Below are 15,578 nucleotides of genomic sequence, written 5' to 3'. Positions count from 1 at the left end.
GAAGGGCTGCAACCTTTTCTGGACCTTGGCACATTGTGATCCTGGTAGGGTCTCTAAAGGTGGACAAATCTGTAGTGAAGATTCAAACAGACAACTAAAAAAAATTAAAAAATAAACTGTGCACATCTTGTCCAGACGAGAGTCAGTGGAACTTGCATTGATGTGTTCCTGGTGATGAAGTAGCCCAGGTGTTCCGATAGCCCTCCCAAACAAGCTGTATGGGAGGGCTTCGTGGGCCCACCAGCCACAAAGTCCAAAATAATCAGGTGGTGCAGTTTTATTGAGTGAGCAGCCTGTTTCATTGCTGGCGTTAAAACGGCAAAATCTGAACTCTTTTTTTTTTTCATTGACAGCAGATAGAGATAACGAAACTATTAAGTTATCGCTATCTGCTGTCAATGTTTTTCAATTTCCTTTCAACTCATCACTTCTTTATAACGGATAGCACAGATGCTTCACACTTAGTTATTACCATAAACTTGCATTTTTTAATTTGGTCTTTTGTTGCAGAGAATGAATTAAACCAGTCAAAATTGCCAAAGGTGGACTAAAACTGCGCTCTCAAATAACTTTATTTTGCTTGTTTAATCCATAAAGGAAAAAAAACACAGAGTATATCCAACTAGAAAACGTGATTAGCCACCCACACAAGTGATATGTGAAGCAGTGAAATGCAAGTGAGTTAGTAGGGGAATCATTAGTCCCGAATATGTAGCAAAATCATGACACCCACTAACATTCATATCAACGTCCCTCCAAAAATATGCCTGCCCATTTAAAAACCAGAGACATTTCTGAATTCCTGGAGTATTTCAGTGAGGTTATCGAGGGTGATTAATCCTTTCCTCATTTGCTACCAGCCTTGCTCTGTCTCCTCTTTACTGTCAATTACACTTTACTTTTTTATAGAGCCCAGGTGGCTCTCTGAGATAAACCTCTGACTTGCAGCGCAGACGAAGCAGAAGCCCGAGAGAGTTGAGTCAAGTTTTGTGTTCCCAGGGGATAAGGGCTGTTTCACAATGTCAGAGGCCATCATTAGTGGAGTGTGAGAGGGCAGGGCCGAGTTGGCTGGAGTCGCAGGGATTTGTATGGGCATGATGACAGGTGAAGAGGAATCACCAGCTAATTGTCTAAGTTATAACAAGAAGCTTCCCATTCCTAATTAATGTTGTGTTCATTGGGAGAAAAAAAATCCTAATTAGTTTTAGCTGTCAATCATTGGTCAATAGAAAAGTAAGAGAGAGTGTGTGTGTGTGTGTGTGTGTGTGTGTGTGTGTGTGTGTGTGTGTGTGTGTGTGTGTGTGTGTGTGTGTGTGTGTGTGTGTGTGTGTGTGTGTAAAAACTATAACTGGGAAGATACTACTTTAGTGGGGTCCAGAATAAGGTTACAAGTTCCATGTTCAGGCAAGGGGACATTACATAAATGTGAACAGCCTGCATGCACATGTGTGGAATTGAGGTTGTGTTTCGTGGGGACATCATCTGTTTTAAGAATCACATTATAGAGAATTGCCGTCCGTATGGGGATAAAATGGGAACATGGGAGATTGAGCCTTTTGTGCAGCTGCACCACGTCTGTGGAACTCCCTACCCAGCCACCTCAGAACCCCACAGACTGTGGCCTCTTTTAAAAAGCACTTGAAGACCTACCTTTCTAAAGAGGCTTTTAACTCTCCTCAAGGACTGTTTTTGAATTTTAGGTGTTTATGCTGCTTCTTTTTTAACGTGCTTGTAGCACTTTGAGATTTTTTTAAAATGAAAAGTGTGTTCAAAAAAAAAAGTATTATTCTTAGGCCAATATTATTATTAAAAACAATTAAACTTACAGATAGTGAACTATATCTTAAAGTGAGACTAAAGTTAGGGTGGTAGGTCACTGCAGCATAAGAAGTAAGTCTGCAGGAAATGAATGGAATCTGCAGTATGCAATGTCACGGAAAGATCAGAAAACACATTGTATATCTTGTGTGCATGCGTGTTTGTGAAATTAAATATGATGTGGAAAAGGCTTCAAGTTTATGATTAGTAAATTTGTCAGAATTTTATTATATTTTTCCTATAAACAGTCATGGATTGCCCAATTTATCAGCTACTTCCTATCGTTCTTAATCCTCTTTTATTTTCCATTCTGCTTTCATTTACATTTAATTTCAGTATTAGATATATTAGATATTCAAGTTATTTCTAATATATTCTAGTTATATATTATAGCAGATCAGATATTCCTATATCTATAGGTACTGTATATCACAAGGAGCTTCATCAGGGAAAATGCTATGTCAGTTTTTTTTACAATATCTTCCTCTATACTTGGTGCCTTTCAGGATGCTTGCGATGCGGCACACTTTCTAACTCCATATAACTAAATTAAAAGAAAGTACAGGAGAAAAACATTTTATTGTATTGCTTTAATCGCAGTCATAGCTTTCCCATTCTCACTATGTCGGCTAGAAGTGCAAAGTTTGGTGAAGGGTGTTTTTAACCAGGCAGGGTGATTTAAACACTACTGTACTCCTGGTGTTCTCAAAGTGTGGCCTGGTCCTTGTCAGTGAGGCTACAGCTTTACTCTCACAATGTTTAAACTGACTTGTGCTCACTCTCCTCAGGCGGGCTGCTCCCTCAGCTGAATTCTCAGTGGACCGGAGCCGTCACCTCATGTCCTTCCTGACCATGTTAGGCCCGAGTCCGGACTGGAATGTGGGTCTATCTGCAGAGGACTTGTGTACCAAGGAGTGCGGGTGGGCCCAGAAGGTGGTGCAGGATATGATCCCGTGGGATGCAGGCACTGACAGTGGGGTGACATATGAGGTGAAGGAAACATCTATACATGCGATCACCCTGATGTTAAATTCAAAATCAAATCACCGTGTCTCTTCATTAATTTGCCACAAACAAGCACAATGCCACAGTATATTGAGTAATTTATCATCCCCTGTCACATGCAGTGTTCGTTTAACTCATGTTCATTTGCAGTGTTCTTTATATTCAAATATAAGTGCAGTCACTGTAGGTCTCCAGGGGAATACATCACATGGCAATCATTAATATTTTCCATACGAAATTAAGGAACCTGCTTTCAAATTGACCTAGAGGAATGGATTTCATTCAGGAAGGAAAGTCTTTATTACTATGATGCAACAAAAGCTGCAGTGTTCCCCATGTGGTGACTCAGCTTGAGTTATGAGCCCGTAGACATCACAGCCTTCTTGGAAAAGCTTCCCCCTTTCTCCGACCTGGACAACCTGTCTGCTTTGGTCTGATCGCCTGCTGAGACTTACCCTTGCTTTGACCTTGTCATCATTTTGACCTCTTCCTCTTCATCTGCCTGTCAGCTCACATTCACATTCACAATCACTTTCTCACTCTCACCTCTTCACATACTGCCGGGCTGCAACAATTCAAGTGCCATCTCCGATCCAATTCTCCTCTAACAGCCTTGAACAATGTTCCTCCCTCCCAGCCGTCACAGTGAGGTGCTGTCTGCTGCGTGCTCAGTGTCTCCAGCCAGCACTGACAGATTAGGCTTTATGTTTGACCAAATTCTGTGACTACATTTGTGAAACCTTTGGCTGATCCCTTCACGCTCACAAGATGAACTCACTGAACTGTACTCCCTTGTTTATTTTGGCCAGCCACTGGAATAATATTACTTATTCTCCCCTTCCTCCTCCTGTGCTTTTTTTTTCCTCACTCATCGACTTGCGTGCGTGTGCTTGCTCAAACTTGGCGACTCAGGATTAAATCTCATAATGTGCATTTGTAAAACCTTTTGTAAAAAGAATTAGAACCATTTGGAGCAGTCATTTCCAAGCTTCCTGCTTATTATAAATGTGTGAGAGAGCCGAATGGGGCAAAGAGGGAGACACACAAGGCAGAGATATATTGCATGTGGGGAAAGGAAGAAGTACTCTGGAAATAGCAAGAAACAAAGTATTATAGTTTGACCCATTGATTGACCCACCCGTCAACATAGTCAGCAGTTGTATCTGCAGCATTACAAGCAGCTCACACAGGCTGTTAGGATCACTTAAACCCCTCAGTCCCTGATTGCTACAATTACCCTTAACAGTCATTCTCCTTCCTTTAATACTTAACTCATTCACATTTGAGCATACAGGCACACATTTTATGATTCAGTGTGAATTGGATTTTAGAACGTTATTTCATTCCTGCAAGAGCGACGATAATTTTCCTCACCTGCATGTGAACCATCCTATTTTGTCCGATGTGCAAACTGATGGGAAAGCCAAGAGTTCGTAACCTAACACAAACTAATATGTCAACAACAACTTCAGCACATAAATGCTGCAGATGTGACAGCTGGTGAAACCTGTATCACTGGAGTTACCATGATTTTTTGTCTCCACATGAGAAAAACCACAACATTTGGACACGGAGACATGTTTGGAGGTAGTACTAAGGTTAGGATCAACAGTTGTAGCCTTGTTAGAAAACGTCTGCAGGGCATCAAGGGAGAAAAGTACATTTTCTAACAGAAACATCTTTTAAAACTTCTATATGCATTGTTGTGTGTAGACATGTGTGTGTGTGTGTGTGTGTGGGTGTGTGTGGGGGGGTGTGCGTGTGTGCGTGCGACTTTGCTGCTTTGGCTATCTGTTGTTTAAGTTGTTAAAGGCACGGGTCTGTTACAAAACAATGAACTCCATCCTTTGTCTCATTAATTTTACTGTACCTTTTAATTAGTGGCTCCTCATTACCCTTCCCCTCATTTTCCTGTCCCCCCTAAATGCGTTTCTCTCTTACTCTACAGTTTGTTTTTCTGTGTGGCCTCGGCGGGGGAGTGGTGAAGAATGAGTTGGTCTTCTGCCTCCAGACTGCCTCTGGCAGTGGTGCTTCTATCAACCTCATGCTGGCAGACCTTTACTGTTGACTAATAAGAGGAGCTCCCATAAAAAAAATAAATAAATAAATAAAAAATACAAATGGTTTTCCACAGCTGCTCTCTGACTTTGAAACTTGTCCTTTGTAGGACTTTTGTGTTGAGTAACTTTGGGTCACTTTGTTCTCTTTATACTTGTGCACATGCATTTTTCAACAACAAAAAATCCTTAGTGGGTTCTTTTTGAAATCCCAAAACCCACTGCTTTGACCCATGCGTGTTCTTTTTCTTCTTGTGTCTTTGTCTGTGGTTTTTTCAGTCACCCAACAAGCCCGCAGCACCTCAGGAAAAAATCCGTCCCTTGACCAGTCTGGATCATCCGCAGAGCCCTTTTTACGATCCCGAGGGGGGCGCGATCACTCCGGTGGCCAGGGTGATGGTGGAGCGTATTGCCAGAAAGGTCAGACTATTTTTTTTTTGCCTATCCTTAATGTCTCAATGTAAATACAGTTAATTGGTAGTTTTGGTGAGACAGGAAAGTGTGTTTGTACCTCTTAACCCTTGTATAAATAGACTTGATGAATATTGTATATATTAAAACACACCACAGTGTAAAAACTCAATCATTGTCCCCGCTGACCGGAGAAGAAATGATCAACAGTTGATTTTGAATTTGAACAGAAGGTAACAAAAATATTTAGGAAACAACTCACCGAGTTGGCTCATTTATTATTTTAACCAAGATCTACTTATAACCAGTGATAAACAGTGTCAGCATACAATGCCAAGTGTCACAACATGGAACTGCATTTCCAATCTAATATTATTATATTTAAATACGGATTAAATTCTTGAATTTCCTGTAAAAAAAAAGAAAGAAAGCAAGAAACAATCTGCTAGAGTAGATGACTAAAATGGCAATAAGATCTCTTTCACTTCAGTTGTTTGTTTTTTAACCGGAACGAAAAAAAAAGAAACCATTGTATTTTAAAAGAGTTGAAAAACAAATCCTGATGGGATTCATATACAAGTAGATGCTTCCCACAGATAATGTACATTGTAATAGTTGGTGAAAAACTGAAAGGGATCAAGGGGCAACAGTCCTTCAGTGGCACCTAGAGGCAACTGTGAGGAATTAAAAGGAGTTTTCTAGTGGTTACTCATATTATTCGACTTTTAGATGCACAGAAAGCCACACACCAAGATTACAAATGCAGAGCGTCTTCTTGTGGATTAAAGGTTTCTAATAGAAAGCCATCTCAAAGGAAGGCTCGGTGGCCTGTGTTTGTGTGTCCGCAGGGCGAACAGTGCAACATTGTGCCAGACAATGTGGATGACATTGTTGCAGACATTGCCCAGGAGGAGAAGGAGGAAGGTCGATATCCCATTCCAATTTCACTCTGTCTTTCTCAAACAAAAACATACAAGATTGAAAGCATACTGAACAGCTTTTTAAAGTGTGCCCTCTTCTCTTCTCCATCCGGCAGATGACACTCCTGAGACATGTATCTACTCCAACTGGTCTCCGTGGTCAGCCTGCAGCTCGGCCACGTGTGAAAAGGGCAAGCGGATGCGACAGAGGATGCTGAAGGCCCAGCTGGACCTCAGCGTTCCTTGTCCACACACTCAGGATTTTGAGCCCTGCATGGGGCCTGGGTGCAGTGATGAGGGTGAGTATGCATCTGAGTGACTGAAGGTCAGAGTTTTGGCTTTAAGAATAGAACAAAATGGGAATGAAAAACATCACAAATAATTTGGAAGATTCAGCAGCCCCGAAGCACTTTATGTCCACTTAAATGTCTGTGATAATGATCGCATCTGTTAATGTTTGACCATCTAAAAACTGGGGGCATGTTTTTCAATACCGTCATTGTTGGTGCTCGCTCATCACTAATACCCAACATACCGTTCTACTGCTGCAATTAAGTCAGAGTTAAAAAAAACAGGCAAAGAGGAGTTCTTTGTTTATATGACAGGCTTTTAAGTTTTACAGCAAGATGAGTTAAACTGGAAACGGCAATTAAATATAAAAGTAAATAATAATTCACTTAGGAAATGTCTGCTTGTTGTTCAAGTTTTTTTTTTTTTTTTTTTTTTTTTAATATATTTTCATCTCTTCATTATTTTTATTTTTATTCTGTGCACAACGATTTTTGCCTCAGGGTGCGAGTCCATGCAGCTTAGTCATCCTGTCTCTTAGTGTTCAACAGTGTGAGCTCATCCAACACATAACGAAACATAATTACTTTGATTAGCAGAAACACCCCGGTGAGTCAAAATTCCTTTTGACCAAGACGTCAATAACAAGCATGGGTGATTTAATATATTATGTTGTACAGATAATTAAATGATGTAATGAAGGCTTCAGACACGCTTTTACATTCAGGATCATCAATAGGTTTCATTACCTCTTCTCATCAGTGAAAGAAGCCTTTTACTGCCGATTGATAGTGTTGATAGAACAGGCCATGCTTTACATCTTGACTGCTTTCATCATATAGTTTGAAAGCCCTCAATTATTAAGTTTTGGAACTACAGTTACATTTCATCGTTCAATAATATGCAACAAACTGTTGTACGGGGACTACGAATAAAATACCCCACCGCCAGTCTTCAATAACACAAGCATATAAAAGTAAATAAGATACAATAGGGGAAACGGCACCACAACGAATCGAGATGAACAATAAAATGAACAAAGTTTTCTAAATTCGTCACAAGATTCAGCCTCTGGAGGGACCAGACCATGAAAAACTGGATTGTTTGAAATAAAAACCTTCTTTCCTTTTTCACACCCTCATCGTGTTCAATGAGTCCTGGTTCACCCGAGAGACAAAACAAAGGATGTGTTTAAAATAGGCTGTGTTTCCATCCATCCATCCATCCCTCCATCCATCCATCCATCCATCCATCCATCCATCCATCCACCCGTCCATCCATCACAAGGAAAACACAGAAATGGACAGTCACAGACAGACTTTCATAGCTAAGGGAATCTTAGAGTCACCAGTCAGCCTCATGTTCCTGTACTGTGGGAGGAAACAAACCAGAGTGTCCAGTAAGAACCCAAGTCTCTCTCGTTGTGAGCTGACCGTGCTCGTCACTACACCACTGAATTTATTCAACCGAGTTTTTCTTTTCTTTTCGTTCTTTTCTTTTTTCTGCTTCTGTATGACTGTTGGCGTCAGAGAGTCACACTTCACTTTGGGACGAAGGTGTATAGTGCGATCAAGAGATTAGGAGAAATTGGGTGCAGACATTCTTTTATTTCTTTTTCTTCTTTAAACCTCATTACAAAAGGATCTGTCACACTGTCAGTGGCCATGAAGCATATCTATTACTTCCATTACTTTCTCACTACAGGTGTCCATTCTGTTTTTTCATTGTGTCATGACATAATTATTTCTTAACTAACAATGGCCACTAGTGGGTGTAAAAGGATTATTAGAAAGAAATGTGTTTTGGTTGATCTGACCTTTAGAACATAAATTAGCACCAACTATAGTCCTCTGCTGTGTGCTTTTTTAAAACTTGAATATTACTTTTTTGTTAGTCAAGCTTTTGACCAAGATGTTGCATATGATTATGGAACATGTTCAAATTGAGGAAACTTAATTTGAAATATTACATTGTTGACAGGCATTGTACACCGTGGATGAGTTACCAGGCTTCACAGGGTAAACGGGTAGAATTAGACACATGCACATTCATATAGGGTCAATTCAGAGTCAACAGTTAACCTTAGAAATATGTTTAGTCGTGGGAGGAATCCTGAGTGCCCAGATAAAACCTATGAGTGCTCAGGGAGAATATGCAAAGACTCAAAAGACTGGACTCAAACCAAGGATTGATCAACATATGTTCACCAGCTTTTAAATTACAGTTCTTCATACTAAAGTCAGCTTCGAAAGTGTAGCATAGAGACATTTTTGCGGGTTTACTGGCCGTGACATGCAAACTTTTCTCTTTCTCAAGTTGTAGTTGTTATTTTTATGAATAGAAATGGCTGTGAGTTGGTTGATTCATGTTTCTTATTCACTGAGAAGTGGCATTGGTAATAAATAGGATTCGATTTTTTATCATCTTCTAATGTGTTGGTAAAAGCTGGAATAAAAGCTTTTTACTTTTAGATAAAGAAAAAAAAAGAAATGCTGTTGTGTTAGTAATCACCAATTTCATTTGGATCTTTTCCTACCACTTCCAGGGTTGTAATTGATATTTATTAGAGCAAACGAATGACAAATCTCTCCTCATGTATACTTTAGATGTACATCCACACACTGTAATCTCTTGCTCTCCTGCTGAAAGACTTGTTTGGTTTGGACTTTATTTAAACCTTGCTGGATGGTTAACAGAGACTTTCATAATTACATTAGGAGCTAGAAATAAATGTAAGCAAGTGCTTGCAATTACCCTTCCTAATTAGTTGCCGTCATGAGCTCGGATTGCTCTGTGTAAAGCCGATAAAGAAATGTATATTATATATTGCGCAAGATTAGTTGGCACTTACTATACAATTATGCTATCCTTTCTGACATATTGTTCCCCTCTAAAGATGCGTCCACCTGTATGATGTCAGAGTGGATCACCTGGTCTCCCTGCAGTATGTCGTGTGGGATGGGCACACGTTCCCGAGAGCGTTATGTTAAACAGTTCCCCGACGACGGCTCAATCTGCACACTGCCCACAGAGGAGACTGAGAACTGTGCCGTCAATGAAGAATGCTGTGAGTTTTCAGGTTTCTTCTGTCTCCATTAAGCTCCTACCTCACGACGCACCCGTCAACTAACAAGTTGAATGCACAAAAATGTGAGAAAATAGATGAATTAATGACAAGTTTACTTTAGAGTAGAGTGATAAGAGTACAGTCCGAAAAATGTCACATAAACTATCTGTAAGTCACAAGTCAAACTTTCACAAACTGAGAATTCCCGATGGATATATAGGGGTCAGACATAAAGTGAAAATGAGATCGGAAAAAAGTCAAGCAGCTGCTGGATGAAGATCAGACTAACACGCTGAGCATGCATTTCTCACTCCTTGTGGTTTTCTAATTAAAAAAGAAATTATCCAATTTTTGTCTGAAACTTTTTGAAAATACAATTGACATGTTTGCAAGGCCCTACGGTGCGCAAACTGGAAATCACAAAGTGCTGCGAATGTTTCGAGACACTGTAAAAACTCAGTGAGAGAGTGGCTTTAACAAACCTAGTTTTTTATGTCTTATCGTCCAAACTGGAGCGCTAATGTCGAACAACATTGTTATTTTACTGTACTTAGTCTTTCTCTTTTGTTCTTAGCTCCCAGCAGTTGCCTGGTTACAGAGTGGGGTGAATGGGACGTCTGCAGTGCCACTTGTGGTCTTGGCATGAAGAGGAGGGAGCGCATGGTGAAGATGCCTCCTGCAGACGGCTCCATTTGTGGGGCAGAGGTTCTAGAAGTGGAGAAGTGCATGATGCCAGAATGTCGTGAGTAGAAACACCAACAGGACTATCCTGACACCTCCTACACTACAAATCTGTTGAAAACTCTTTCATTATGCAAATGGGAACAGCGGCCTGACACCAGCCTAAGTGCAGACAAGCAAACCCACATATGAATTCCCTGTAGTAAATGTCTGAACTGAAGCTGAAGAGGACATTTCCTCCGTAAGCTTACAACTTTTTGTCCTTTCGTGAAAAAAATACTGAATAGTTGCGATGTCCGTGCTTGTTGTTTACAATTCTGTTTCAAAAGATATATATATATATATATATATATATATATATATATATATATATATACACAGTGTGACAATACACGTCTTCAGCAGTGGATTCCTGAGAGCGTCCAATGTGTGCAGATACCATTCCCTGCATGCTGACACCATGGTCTGACTGGAGTGACTGCAGTGTGACCTGCGGGAAGGGCCTGAGGACACGGCAGCGTATGCTCAAGTCGCCGGTGGAACTGGGAGAGTGTACAGAGGAGTTAGAACAGGTGGAGAAGTGCATGCTGCCAGAGTGCCGTAAGTAGGAAATATCCTTATCCACCTACACACACACACAAACACTGAACATCAACATATATAATTTATGGTAATTCATGAAAACACCATCCCCCTTCTGAACCCTGGTGCCTTGTTGTAAAAATGCACAGCATCGTTGGGAGTTCAGTGCAGCCAGGGCAGAAAGGTGACTGAAGCAACTTTCATCGGATGTATTTTTAACAGAAACTGCGGGAGTGAGTGTGAAACAACTGATGAATTCAGGTTTGACCTGCAATACATATTCTCCCAAGAGATAAACTGGTGTGAGAATCCAGAGAGGAGGTGAATCAGAGGTCTAAGTGGAACAAGGCCTTATGAAAAATAGTAATGGTCTGTGACCTTTAGATTAGAATGTGTGTATCTTGAAAATGAAACAAAAGGCAGTACAACTGTAACCCAGATGACAATACCATATAGTGGTTTATAAATTTTCCAATACTACATCAGGTTTCAAGAGGCTGTTGGCTGTATCATTGATCATCCATATGCTTTATCCAGCTCAGGGTCAACAGGCGTAGAAACGGATCGCAACTGACTCTCGATGTAGGCAGGATCTGCCCAAGGCAGGTCACCAGGCAATGCTTAGACCTTTATATTAATATCTAATATCATTTATTTAACTTTATCCTGTCATATTGACAGGACTGTGCTCTTTCTGTGTGGAGCTATGTTGCAAGAAGCTTCTCTTCTCTTCTCTTCTCTTCTCTTCTCTTCTCTTCTCTTAAAAATTAGGGTCTGATCTTTAAAAGTTTTGCTTGTATAAAAATGGCCACAAACATGAGATACATGTACACCTGCTCCACTTAGGTCCAAGCTCATCTACTAATGGGGTGCAGTGGAGATCACATCTAATAACCACACAAAATAACATGCATTATCAATTTAGTAAATTTGTCTTGAGTGAGGGAGATAATGCTGAATGATTAATGTGTAATGTTCAGATATATAGTATCGTATATGGCACTCCATCCAACCACCTTATGGCAAGTAAATGAACACAGAACCAATCTGGCTTCTGGCACAAAATCCTCATTTCAATTCTCATTTTGACACAATGTCACTCTTGGTGTTATTTTTAGTAAATGACCCACAACACACACATAAATTGAAAGCGCCACCATAGCACACTTTATGCAGGATCTTATTAAACCAGGTCCTCAGTGTGTAGACAGCAGCCTGTCTCTTAATAGAACTCAGACTAGAAGCAGCAAAGAACAATCTGTTGGAGTACCTGATGAAACCAGAAACAAAAGCCTGAGTACTGGCTACATGGACAACACTAAACAAGAAACGATTACGTACTTGGACACCTTATCACATTCAAGTAATTTGCGAACAGTGTTGGTGCATGCATGAGTAGCATGTCCTGTGTAGGAGAGGCAAAACCTCCTGAACATCACAGCTAGAAAAGAGGTGGAAACAACCATTATGTTATGGGGCTGTTTAGTTGATGGTGGAAACTTGGCTGATATCATGCATTATATCTCGGTTGTGATTTGTCATGGCCGGGGGATGGTGGATCAATTCCTTTTCTGGTCCTTGCAATCCCTCATCTGCTGGATTACTTTCATCACCGGAGGGGATTAAAGTAATCCTGCCCTCATAGTGAATGAAGCTACTTGGCAGCATCCCGTCAATAAACATCAAATAAATATATTCTAAATATAATCAAAGCTGGGGTGTCAGATCTCACATATTGAGAGTAAAACTAATCCAGAACTCAGCCTCACCAGAAGGTGTCAATTAGTTGGATTTTTGTATATTCCCACTAAAAGATACTGTTGTCAAAGTTTTATCCTCAGGAAATAAAGGCTATTTCTTGATAGGTGCTGGTTGGTGGCTTTCACTTTAAAATTGAAACTGTAGTCTATCTTTTACCTTCAACGTCATTGTTTGAATGTCGTTTTAAAGAAGATTCTATTTATGTCAATGCATGAATCAATGCAAAGTTGATCTGAAATTTTTGTTGCATTTTGTAAAATATACATCACTCTGACCTTCTGTGTCTGTGTCTTAAGCCATAGATTGTGTCATGTCAGAGTGGACTGAGTGGTCAGAGTGCAATAAGTCCTGCGGAAAGGGGCATACGATCCGGACACGCATGGTGACAATGGAGCCCCAGTTTGGTGGAGACCCCTGTCCTGAAACCATCCAGAGGAAGAAGTGTAAGGTCAGGAAGTGCAACCGAGGACAGGCCAACAGTGATGAGAAGAAACGACGCAAGGAACAGCGTGAAAAGAGGAGGAGCAAACAGGGAAGAACCGAGGGCGCCTCCGACCATCCAGGTTCGGAGCTAATTTCATTTCAATCGATCATAACCACGACATCACAAAGGCGATTGAAAACAGTCTCCTGACTCTCTCTCCTTCTTTTCATTCTTTCTGTCTTTCAGGGTGTAGAATGAGGCCGTGGTCCAGTTGGACAGAGTGCTCCAAGATATGTGCTGGAGGTGTTCAAGAACGACACATGATCGTGAAGCAGAGGTTTAAAGGCGCCCAGCTGTCCAGCTGTAAGGACAGGAAGGAGATCAGGGCTTGCAATGTGCACCCCTGCTAGGAAGGAGTGAGGGAGCAGGGGAGGTGTGGACAGGAGGAGAGGGTGGGGTAGGCTGACAGTGAGGAAGAGGAAAAGGCGCAACTGTCACATAACAACCCAATGCACTCTGTTTAGGGCTGAAATGATACATTAATGAATCTGTTTTGGTTAAATCCAGAGTTAAGTTTTTTTTCCTCAAGAGAAAAACAAACTAAATGATCTCCCTGGAAAACCCTGGATTTAAACTCGGCTGATTCTTCTGTGCTTTCAAACTAGCTCTGATACACATTTGACTTTTGCAACATTACTGTAAACTCGTCGTGGTATACACTATCTTTGAAATTATAATAATTATGAACAATAAATCGATTTATTAATAAAAAAAATAAGTTATATCTTGTGGTATCCTTAGGTAGTACTTGCAGACTTCAAAGCACAGGTGCCCAGCCATTCCAGTGTTTTATATGCCTTCAAAATGTTCAGTTGTTTCTAGAATACAAAACGCCCGTTAACTTTTTACCCAGCTATATTGTTGTACATGTAGATGCACCACAGTTGACATCTATATGATTTTGAACATTGTTAGAAAATGTTATTTTTTTCCAGTGGAATTTTTTGATAAGAATGTGTCCCAAGACCAAAGTCTTGTGTAGGTGTTTTGTAGATGTTCCTCCTTCCTTTTCGTTATCTCTGTTCCTCTAACATATTAATATTTTGGAATAATATCACCTTTACAATAAAAGTAAATGTGACAACTTGTCACATGGATCTGTCTTTTTCTTCAGGGGAATGAGGTGTAGCGTGAGCGGCTCCTGCTTTACACTTGATTTGCCACTAGATGGCGACAGCAAGTCTCAGACGTATTCCTCTTTTCCATTAACGATTCCTGAAGCTCTGACTTCTCGCACAACAGCTCCCTGTACTGACATACTTTATCCACAAGGGGGCAGTGTGATGTACGGTGAACACCTTCATGATTACAGTCGGTTCATTTCATTAATTTGGTGAATTGATTTGCAAATGACACTAAAAGCTGTCTGAAACTGATTAAGATCACATGCAACGTGTCGTCATTCATGTGGCAGCATGCTCCTCATCACACTCAGTCGAACAGGGAAGTGATTTTACAAGACGCAAAACAGCATTCATGGTCTTTTGTCAATCTACACGGAGGGTTTTTGTTCTTAGTTTAAAAGGATGGCGAAGGTCGGAGAGTTTTCAGATGGGCATGCTTTCTTAGACCTCCGAGGAATCTGCACCCTCCCCTCTTGTGTAATCGTTGGGGGGAGGGGATGGTGTCAGGCTCTCCTCACTGTGGAGCTCCAGGGACAGGGGTGAAAAATTCAATACACACATCACAATGCCATTCCTGTTTCCATGCCAACACAACCACACATGGGGGGAAGCCTACACACTTCACAGGCGGTGGGAACATGGAGGGGGAATTATCACAGGCGTGAATGAGATGTTAAAACACAAATTGCTATGGAGGCTGTATGCATTGGTAAATAAATATGGACATAAAATATGATCTCATCTTTTATTTTTTGATCTGCTCAGGAACCGTTTTAGACCTCATCCAGTCCAGTGTGATGCCTGAGGCTGGTTTTAGCACAGCAGCATCTCTGAGCTCAGGCAGGAAATCAAGTCAAAGATGCAGTTATGCAAGGAGACCTTTCTTGTATCTGTGATTTTATAATGAGTTCCCCCTGTCTGTGGACACACTAATGGATATTTATGTTGTAGGGGCAGGTCACAGTGTGTACTTGAAGACTGAACCCTTCATCCTTTCCTTCACTTAATGTTATTTCCTTTCCGTGCGAGCTTTCAAGCTCACACTGAGGGTGAGAGAAATGCTCATCGCCGGTGTTAAGATAGACTATTAACCACGAGTCAGATTACATCCCTTATCATCACTCAGAACTATTATTGTATTTATTTTACTGCCTGGAACATTTGTGAAAGGCAAGATTCATGTAAGTTTCTGCAACATCCTGTCCTTATTTCAAAGTGCCTCAGGCAAAACAAAGATGTGAGGAGAGTGTACAGTGGGTGTTTGCATGAGAGATTTTACAGTAGGACAAAGAACATGGATGATCATTTCTGAAGTCTCAAATTTAGGATATATCCCTTGAAAGTAATATATCTGGCATATCTTTATCCTACATGAAGTTC

The 15,578-nt window shown here is 40.7% G+C and overlaps 1 protein-coding gene across 2 annotated transcripts in view; it reads left to right on the top strand.

Moving 5' to 3' along the window:
- spon1a (spondin 1a) overlaps nt 1-14,925 on the top strand; it is a 71,475-nt gene extending 56,550 nt beyond the window's left edge. The window contains exons 8-16 of one of the 2 annotated variants that reach the window (XM_080490249.1): nt 2,607-2,808; nt 5,160-5,300; nt 6,140-6,215; nt 6,328-6,510; nt 9,396-9,566; nt 10,141-10,308; nt 10,683-10,847; nt 12,887-13,153; nt 13,261-14,925. In XM_080490249.1, the coding sequence (XP_080346375.1) occupies nt 2,607-2,808; nt 5,160-5,300; nt 6,140-6,215; nt 6,328-6,510; nt 9,396-9,566; nt 10,141-10,308; nt 10,683-10,847; nt 12,887-13,153; nt 13,261-13,424 (1,537 nt within the window). In that variant the 3' untranslated portion in view covers nt 13,425-14,925. The remainder of the gene's footprint in view (nt 1-2,606; nt 2,809-5,159; nt 5,301-6,139; nt 6,216-6,327; nt 6,511-9,395; nt 9,567-10,140; nt 10,309-10,682; nt 10,848-12,886; nt 13,154-13,260) is intronic. The other variant, XM_080490250.1, reaches the window with a different exon arrangement.
- Nucleotides 14,926-15,578: the final 653 nt, after the last annotated feature.

The sequence above is a fragment of the Lipophrys pholis genome (genome assembly GCF_963383615.2).
Source record: "Lipophrys pholis genome assembly, chromosome: 2".
In the NCBI taxonomy this organism is placed as follows: domain Eukaryota; kingdom Metazoa; phylum Chordata; class Actinopteri; order Blenniiformes; family Blenniidae; genus Lipophrys; species Lipophrys pholis.
This window is presented reverse-complemented; position numbering and strand designations above follow the sequence as displayed.